Source organism: Aplysia californica, unplaced genomic scaffold (genome assembly GCF_000002075.1).
Source record: "Aplysia californica isolate F4 #8 unplaced genomic scaffold, AplCal3.0 scaffold00760, whole genome shotgun sequence".
NCBI lineage: Eukaryota > Metazoa > Mollusca > Gastropoda > Aplysiida > Aplysiidae > Aplysia > Aplysia californica.
The window spans coordinates 309,509-319,632 of record NW_004798030.1 but is presented as its reverse complement, the minus strand read 5'-3'; the positions used below and the strand labels follow the sequence as shown (position 1 = coordinate 319,632).

Sequence of the window (10,124 nt, the reverse complement as noted above, 5' to 3'; positions counted from 1 at the left end):
AGTTGTTGTTGTTGTTGTTGTTGTTGTTGTTGTTGTTGTTGTTGTTGTTGTTGTTGTTGTTGTTGTTGTTGCTGTTGTTGTTGTTTTTTGTTGCTGTTGTTGTTGTTGGTGGTGTTTTTGTTTGTGTTTATGTTGTTGTTGTTGTTTCTGTTTTTGTGTATTTTGCTGCTGTAGTTGTCTTTGTTATATTCGTTGTTGTTGTTGCTGTTGTTGTTGTTGTTGTTGTTGTTGTTTCTGCTTTTGTGTATGTTTCTGCTTTAGTTGTTGTTGTTTTTGTTGTTGTTGTTGTTGTTGTTGTTGCTATTGTTGTTGTTGCTGTTGTTGTTGTTGTTGTTGTTGTTGTCGTTGTTGTTGTTTCTGCTTTTGTGTATGTTTCTGCTTTAGTTGTTGTTGTTGTTGTTGTTGTTGTTGTTGTTGTTGTTGTTGTTGTTGTTGTTGTTGTTGTTTCTGTTCATTGTGTTTGTTGCTGCTGCAATAGTTATTGTTGTTGTTGTTGTTTCTGCTGTAGTGTATGTTGCCGCTGTAGTTGTTTTTGTTGTCGTTGTTGTTGTTGTTGTTGTTAGTTTTGTTGTTGTTATTCCTGTTTCTGTTTTTGTGTTTGCTGCTGTTGTTATTTTCGACATTGTTGTTATTGTTATCGTTATTACCTTTGGTCTTTGTAGTTGCTGCTGCTGTTGTTGTAGATGTTGTTGTGTTTGTTGCTGTCCTTTCTTTTATATTCATTTTTTTAAAATCCTTGTTTGTTGCTGTAGTATTGTTCCCATTGTTTTTGCTATTTTTGTTTTTGTTATTCCCTTTTGTTCTGTGTTGTTTCTGCTACTGTTGTAGCAGTTGGCGTTGTTAGACTCGTTATCGTGAGATTGCGTATTCGGGGGTTCGAGCCTCAGCTCGGTCCGACTTTGTGTCCTTGGGAAAGGCACTTTACACGAACTTCCCACTTGGCTTGGTACTATCGGAGAGGGACGTTAACTAGGAGGTCCCGCCCCTTGAATAACCTAATAGTGTTGATAGGGGCGTTAAACCCATACTATTTCACCAGTACTGTTTTTGTTGTTGTTGTTGTTGTTGTTGTTGTTGTTGTTGTTGTCGTTACCTCCATCATTGTTATTATTGTTATCGTGATTGCCTTTGATCTTTGTTGTTGCTGCTTCTGTAGTAGTAGTAGTAGTAGTAGTAGTAGTAGTAGTAGTAGTAGTTGTTGTTGTTGTTTTTGTTGTTGTAATTGTTGTTGTTATTGTTATTGTTTAGGTCTACGTTTGCCATGGTAACATTTGTTCAAATTTGGTACATTGATAGATATACTCAATACACAATTTTACACTGTTGGGATTTTGGATATCTTGACTAGGAAAAAAGTTAGAGACGGATAACTGACCTACCCCTTCGTGCCTCTGAATTCGATTACATTCATCTCACTTATTTTATTTTCCACCTTATAGAGTAAGGTTACGGTGTGAATAACAAGCCCTAAAAATTTCATTGGAATCAAGAAGAGAACAAAAAAGTAGGTGAAAAACCCCCATCAAAATTGAAGTTTTGTGGAAAAAACGACCAATGTGAGGCAGCGTGGTGGAATCAGGCTCTCATCAATTTTTTGGCATATTGAGATATTGGTATCATCTTAAAGCTTGTTCACATGTGTTGCTTTCAATAAAAAAAATTACCCGTCCATCTTCTATAGAAGTGGGGATATTTTGGATTGAAGGAGGTGGGGGTCATCTGATTTAAGAGGTAAAATTAGCGAGAAAATGGCCGCCAAAACTAGGTAAATTCCAAAGCTGAAGAGTCCATGGAAGCTGTAAATTTATATTTTTGTTCCTTTAATCAACGTTTTCGGTGAAATCCTAAAATGAATGTGTTTGCAAATGGACATAAAAGGTGTTGAGCCAAAAAACAAAAATTTGATAAAATTTGCTAAGCAGGGAGAAAACTGCTGTTTTCTTCGATTTAATTATTTTGACGAGCGCCTGATTTCACAACGCTGCCTCACATATTGTTACAAGGAAAAATGAAAGTTCTAGGACAGAAAATATGAAAGATGATGATCGTAAGACAAAAAGTAAGCACATTTCAGATTTACAAGACTTTGTTATTTGTAGTATTATAACAATACGTTAAAAAGTCCAGATACCAAAAATTGACCGAAAATCGTCAATTTAAAACACCCCCCTCCCCCCCCCCCCTCTTAAAATGACTTTAAAAGCTACTTTCGGGCATGACGTCACTACGACCTGCATGTGGCTCTGTTAGAGTGGAGACCCACAATGACCTTGACAGGTCAAGTAAGTTCCAACTGGGAGGTTCAAGTAGACTTTTACCAAAAATCTGTTAATCCATGTGGCTCAACCGGACTTGAGTTCAATTTGGTTTAGTTCACACACCAACGGATATCTCATGAGGGCTACTGTTGATCTTCTAAAAATGAATTGTGAGGCAGCGTGGTGAAATAAGGCTCTCGTCAATTTTTGGCATGTAGAGTTATTGGTATCATCCTAAAGCTTGTTCACTTGTCTTTATTTGGATGAAAAAATATCCAGTTATCTTGAATAGAAGTCGAGATATTTGTGAATAAAGGAGGTGGGGTCACCTGTTTTCAGTGGTAACATTAGTGAGAAAATGACCGCCAAAGATTAGTTATTTCCTTAGCTTAAGAGTCCGTGGTAACTGAAAATTTACATTTTGTGTGTTTTTCAGAAAAACCTCTCAGAAATGAGTTCTTTATCGGGCATGAAAGGTGTTGAGCCAAAAAACAAAATTTCGATAAAAATTCACAAACCTGCGTAAAAATGCAAGTTTCTTCACTTTGATTATTTTGACGAGAACCTGATTCCACCACGCTGCCTCACAATCATAGGATAGTTTTAATTTTGACCAACTTTACTTTTACCTTTACTCTTGTCCGCCACTTATCCCCTTTTTGGGTGTAGCCGGAAGAAAGAGACATCTTTCTGTCGTCAGCCGGAGAATTTTGAGTGGGTGGTTGGCGGGTGCTCTGGTGTGGTTTGCTCCTTCTTTTCTCTTAAGCATTTATCGTCCTTATCTCTCCTCCTTCTTTTTTACGTTTGTTGTTACTCTCTTGTAAAACCTCTAATCTTCGGCACTTATATGACCTTATTGTGTTGCAAGTGCCGTAAAACTCTTTACTAAACTAACTGAGAAGAGCTTTGGTCAGAGGGATGCCGTTGGAGGTTAATTTTTCCCTGACTCCATCTATCCAGGTCTTTCTCGGTCGCCCTCTAGCCTTGTTGCCATCGAATTCTATTACCTCGAAAGTATATTCACTGAGGATGGGCGACTAAACAGAGAAATTGAAACACGAGTACACAAGGCCAATAATGTTAGTTGCTAGCTTACTCCATTACTGAAACATCCAAACCTCCCCATGACAATAAAACTTAAAATGATCAACACCATATTCATCCCAACACTCACCCATCAATGCCAAACATGGATCACGAACAAGACATTAGAGCAAAGAATTACAACCTGTGAAATGCGATGCCTTAGAAAAGCAGTAAACGAGACCAGGCGAGACAAAATTAGAAACTCTGTAATCCGAGAAATGGTGTGCACAAATGATGTCATGCATCACTTCCAACACCAAAGAATCAAATGGTTCGGACATCTCCTACGATTACCAACACACCATCCAGCACAACGTGCCTACATCTTTTTGACCAACACCATGTCTAATATCTGCTTCAATATCTCATTCCCTGGTGGATCTCAGCCTTCCTCTCTGCTTCCTCCCTTGGGAATTCCATTTCAAGTTTTGTCTTGTCTTATTGTCGGCTGGCTTCCTAAGTGTATGCCAAATCCACCGCCAAGTTTCTTTCTTTTTTTTTTTTATCTCACAGTCAATTAGATGTTGTTTGATTCTCTTCTATATTATTACATTTCAGATGATTTTCACTCTTAGTTCAGCTCTAAACTAAAGTATGATCAAAACTGTAACACAAAACAACAACAACAAACAAATGTGAGGCAGCGTGGTGGAATCAGGCTCTCGTCAAATTTTGGGCATGTAGAGTTATTGGTATCATCTTAAAGCTTGTTCAATTGTCTTTATTTGTATGAACAAAATATCCATTTATCTTGAAAACATGTCGAGATATTTGTGAATGAAGGAGGTGGGGGTCACATGTGTAGAGGTAAAATTAGTGAGAAAATGGCCGCCAAAGATTAGTTATTTCCTTAGCTTAAGAGTCCGTGGCAACTGAAAATTTAGATTTTCTGTGCCTTTAATCAACGTTTTTCAGAAAAATCCGCACAGAAATGATTTCTTTAATGGACATGAAAGGTGTTGAGCCAAAAAACAAAAATTTGATAAACATTCACAAACCAGCGGAAAAAAATGCAAGTTTCTTCATTTTGATTATTTTGACGAGAGCCTGATTCCACCACGCTGCCGCACAAATAAGTTGAGCCCAGATTTCTGAAACACGTATTATATATTTTTTTTAAAGAGTAAACCAATAACCCTGACCCCCTTACCCCCCTTTTTTTCCAAAAAGTAGTGCTGGGCGGCGAGGTTCCCGATTGTTGAAAGCTAGGGATCGTCGGACTCGACTCCGAACCCAATTACTTACTTTCTAATGATGTGATTTCTACAGGTGGTTACCTGGTTGGCTCCGAACATTTTCAGGACTTGGGATAACCTTGATTTCGGAGCACTACGAAGCATCAAATTTTATTTTTCAAAAATAAATCCTTTAAAAAAGAGAAGATTTTAATGATTAAAGTAATTGGTAACGTTGGTTTAAGTAAAAGGAGTCGGAACTTTTCTTCCGTAGCATTAATCGTGGGAATCGATTCAGGAATCGACTCTTCGCCCAGCTTTGCCAAAAAGTAAAAAACGGGCGATTAAGTACCTTAGAGTGGAACACTTTACTGCCCTGCCCCAAGAGACTTTTTAAAAATCCGGGGAATCCGCTGTGTCGTTCTGCTACCCCCCCCCCCCTTCCTCCCAACCCTAATTTTTAACGCATTTTCTTTCCTTCGGATGGTTCTCATTGTGTTCCGGTTTCCCTTCGCTACATCAGTGACTTGTTTATGTAACGAAGTGCTTCTCTTTATTGAAACTAATTCGAACTCCACACTATCTCACCCCCCCCCCCAACTCTCATTTTGTCTCCTCCACTATCACCACTCCTTTTTTGTATCTCCACCACTCCTCCCCCTCCCCCCCCCCTCCCCCGGGCCCCTATTTTAAGAATCTCATCAATATCCCACCCCTTCTCAGGCTTCGCAAAGGCTTACTACAGCCAGGCACAGTATGTAGGACCGTGCATCATTCCTTACTATGTACAGAGACTGGTTTCACAGGTGAGATAAAATAAAGACCATAATTCCTTACTATGTACAAAGACTGGTTTCATAGGTAAAATAAAATAAAGACCTTAATTCCTTACTATCTACAGGGGCTGGTTTCACAGGTGAGATAAAATAAAGACCATAATTCCTTACTATCTACAGGGACTGGTTTCGCCGGTAAGATAATAAAAAGGAAGTTGTTAGGGGACTGTACAGTCCCCTAGCGCTGCTGTTGGCACTGGGGGACTGCAAAGAAACAACCTTTGACCTTTGGATCGAGGACAACAAGCCACCATTAGACATAACAACATTTAAATATCCTCCCAGGACAAATTGACAACATGTTGTTTGATTTGACTGTTGGCGATGTTTTTGGGAGCTATGATGTTCTGTTTTAAAAAAAATAATGAGTAGGCCCTATGGTAGAGTCACCCACTGTGTGAAAGTTTTCTTGATCCAGTAGAATTGACGTAGTCTAGATCTAGACTAGATCTATATTGTAATAGTTCTTACATTGTAGGTCTAGATCTAAATCTAGAATCAAATGGTTCACCAAGTGTCGCTACTGATACATAGATCTAGATCTAGCAACTGTTAAAGGTATGAGTGTGGCGGGAGAATCTAGATATAGAGCCAAACACAGTTTATTTAAGGCGAATTTATATTTTTATGTCGACAGGTTTATTGATCAAGAATAGGATCTATCTAGATTAGATCTAGATATAGTAGTAGAACTACTTATGACGTAGACTGTATAGACAACACTACATGGTAGTCTGTGTCTAAAATATCTAAAATCTAGGCCTAGATCTAGTTTAGTATTACCAAAGATTCTCTACTACCAAGATATAGAGCAATGGAAGTTGTTGGGGGACTGTGCAAAACTCAAATTCTAAACAAAATAGATCTAGATCTAAAAAGGGCGGAAACGAAAAACCCTGGGTGAGAATAATATAGATCTAGATCTAGATCTATTATATGTGGAGTATTCTCACCTCGGGTGCGAATACTTACACCGAAAACCCAAAGAAGGATTGTAGTACCTTGGAAGTAGTGAATCTTTGGTAATAAATACTGATACTAGGCCTACTACTTGGCCTAGATCCAGATCTAAACTAGATCTAGATCTAGATCTAGGTCTAGCTAGTCCTAGATATTATAGATACAGACTGGAATTGTTTTCATTGAAGAAGAGTAGACCTACCATGTAGTATAGATCTAGTCTACAGTCTATGTCATTAGTAGGCCCTACTACTAGATTTATATCTAGACTCTAGATAGATCATCAAACCTGTCGACATAAACGATAAATTCGCCTTAAAATAAACAGTATTTGGCTCTAGATCTAGATTCTCCCACCATACTAATTAACTTCACTAGATCTAAATCTAGTTATGTATCAGTAGGTTCTAGATCTAGTTATGTATCAGTAGGTTCTAGATCTAGTTATGTATCAGTAGGTTCTAGATCTGTCCGATGATGTCTAAGGCTTGCTGATCTCGATCCAAAGGTCAAAGGTTGTTTCTTTTCAGTCCCCCAGTGCTCAAAGCAGCACAAGGGGACTGTGCGCGCAGTCCCCGAGTGGGTAGCGCTACGGGACTGTACAGTCCCCTAACAACTTCCTAATAAAAAAGACCATCATTCCTTACTATGTACAGGGACTGTTTTCACAAGTGAGATAAAATAAAGACTATTAGTCCTTACTATGTACAAAGACTGGTTTTACAGGTGAGATGAATGGACCAACATTTTTTACTATGTACAGAGACAGGTGAGATGAATGGACCATCATTCTTTACTATGTACAGAGACAGGTGAGATGAATGGAACATCATTCTTTACTATGTACAGAGACAGGTGAGATGAATGGACCATCATTCTTTACTATGTACAGAGAAAGGTGAGATGAAAGGACCATCATTTTTTACCAGACAGGTGAGATGAATGGACCATCATTCTTTACCAGGCAGGTGAGATGAATGGATCATCATTCTTTACCAGGCAGGTGAGATGAATGGATCATCCTCCCGGTGCGAACAGCAGTTTGCAGTGCAGAATGACAACTGTTGTAGTTGAAAAAGGTTGACCACTTCCTTATATTAATTTTCGAAACGAAACAAAGATTTATAGCAGAGATGGTGGCACAACTGGAATAAAGCACGTCTCGCGTGTGTTTCTTAGTCGACTGGACCTTCTTCCATTGTGCGAGTGTGGCTGCTGAAGCCTACTCTTATCGATTTTAGTACCACCAATGGATCTTTAACGTGTCCTACATGCACTCAGGGCTTCTGAGATTTGTTGGCCTTATCCGAGAAGACTAGGTGTTCGATCTTACCTTCCCTGAGATCAGGAGTGTGGCTGAAAGACAGCAGTTAGAAGGAGGAGACTTCGGCCGCCATCTTGGCAAAATTGAAATTTAATTAATACCAAAACGGAAAACACTCTAACCAGTGAAATCTTATCTATCTATCTATCTATCTATCTATCTATCTATCTATCTATCTATCTATCTATCTATCTATCTTTCAATCAATCTATCTATCTATCTATCTATCTATCTATCTATCTATCTATCTATCTATCTTTCAATCTATCTATCTATCTATCTATCTATCTTTCAATCTATCTATCTATCTATCTATCTATCTATCAATCTATCTATCTATCTATCTATCTATCTATCTATCTATCTGTCTATCTATCTATCTATCTATCTTTCAATCTATCTTTCAATCTATCTATCTATCTATCTTTCTATCTATCTATCTATCTATCTATCTATCTATCTATCTATCTTTCTATCTATCCATCTATCTATCTATCCATCTATCTATCTATCGATCTATCTATCTATCTATCTATCTATATATCTATCTGTCTATCTCGCCAGCCGGAGAAAGGCCCCCGTGTCATCTTCCTGGTAGTACGCAACACCATGATGGAAGACGGCAACCTGTTCCTGTCCCCGGCTCAAGAGGAGAGGCTGATGTTCGACTCCAGCTCCCAGGCCGGCGTGCCACCTGCGATAGAGGACGATCGACTGACTCTCTCCTCTGGCTCCTCTGACGGCTGCCCGGGCCGCGAGCTTAAGGCTCACTACAAGTACTGTCCTAACGTGGCGGTGAATGTGTCCGACTTACAGGGAGGAGGGGGAGGAGGAGGAGGAGGAGGAGGGAGATATGATTGGTTAGGAGGTATAAGATTAGGAGGAGGAGGAGGAGGAGGAGGGGGAGGAGGAGGAAGTGGAGGAGAAGGAAGAGGAGGAGCAGGAGGAGGAGGCCGAGATGGAGGGAGAGGAGGAAGGGCAGAGGGAATGGAAGAAGGTGTAAGACTATAAAAGTGAAAAAAGTGGAGGAAAGGGAGGAGCAGAGAGGAAAGGGGAATGAGTGGAAAGGGGAAATAGTGAAAGAGTTAAAACGGGGGAAGAGTAGGATGAGGTAGAGGAGAATTCAGAGGAATTGTAAGAACAGTATCTATAAATTAAAGGTCACCATCAAAAGGTTAGATTAATTCGGACATAGATTACTTGTTGGACTTGGGAGTCAAGTAGTGGAGATTGACGATGGGAAAGTGGTGGAGATTTACGATGGGAAAGTGGTGGAGATTTACGATGGTAAAGTGGTGGAGATTGACGATGGGAAAGTGGTGGAGATTTGTGGAGATTTACGATGGGAAAGTGATGGAGATTTACGATGGGAAAGTGGTGGAGATTTACGATGGGAAAGGGGGTAGAAAAATATATTTTAAATGTTGGGGCATAAATAGAGCGCTACCTGAGCATTGCAAAATTCTGTCTGACATTTTTGGTCGTTTTGAGTTACTAAGACCAAGAGGTCAGAAATCAAATTCTCTATCTCCTACATCTAAATTGTAAAAGATTGTTCGGAGACGTTGTCAAAATATTCAAAGAATTGCATTCCAGAAAAGCCTGACTTGTTGTGAAACAAATTATGTTTTTTAAAGTGCTGAACATATATATGAGGCAGCGTGGTGGAATCAGGCCCTCGTCAAAATAATCAAAGTGAAGAAATTTGCATTTTTCCACAGGGCCTGAACACCTTTCATGCCCATTAAAGAACTAATTTCTGTGTGGGTTTTTCTGAAAAACGTTGATTAAAGGCACAACAATGGTAAATTTTCAGTTACCACGGACTTTTAAGATAAGGAAATAACTAATCTTTGGCGGCTATTTTCTCACTAATTTTACTTCTGAAAACAGGTGACCCCCACCTCCTTCAATCGCAAATATCTCGACTTGCATTCAAGATAAATGGATATTTTTTTCCATCCAAATAAAGACAAGTGAACAAGCTTTAAGATTATACCAATAACTGTACATTCCCAAAACTTGACGAGAGCCTGATTCCACCACGATGCCTCACATTTAACTTTGAAATTCTAAAGTATTGAAAGGTCCTCGAAACCTTCGCTACTCTAGAATTACAAAATTCTTTCTCTTCAGCGCTTGTGTCTTTATTAGGTCTTTCCCAAATGGGGGACATTAACGTGTTCTTTCGCACAGTAGAATTGTAAATGGGCTGATTCATCAATTTCCTGCTCATAACTGTGGCCTGAACTGCGGCAAAGAACTGCTGCATTTTTTTCATAACCCTTACTATCGTCATTTGATTTGTGGCATCGGTGGCCTAGTGGTTAGGCTCTCGGACTCGCAACCGTAAGGTCGTGGGTTCGAATCCCGTCAAGGGCCCGATGTTGTGTCCTTGGGAAAGGCACTTTACACGAATTTTCCTCACTTCACCCAGGTGGGAATGGGTACCCGGCTATAGACAGCGAAAGATCTTGTCAGTTTG

General features: G+C 39.4%; 1 protein-coding gene across 1 annotated transcript in view; it reads left to right on the top strand.

Moving 5' to 3' along the window:
- LOC101852511 (sodium/hydrogen exchanger 10) overlaps positions 1-9,234 on the top strand; it is a gene marked incomplete at its 5' end in the record, with an annotated part of 55,825 nt that extends 46,591 nt beyond the window's left edge. Inside the window, 2 exon segments of the mRNA XM_013088552.2 lie at positions 5,243-5,325; positions 8,204-9,234. Of these exon segments, the coding sequence (XP_012944006.1) occupies positions 5,243-5,325; positions 8,204-8,650 (530 nt within the window).
- Positions 9,235-10,124: the final 890 nt, after the last annotated feature.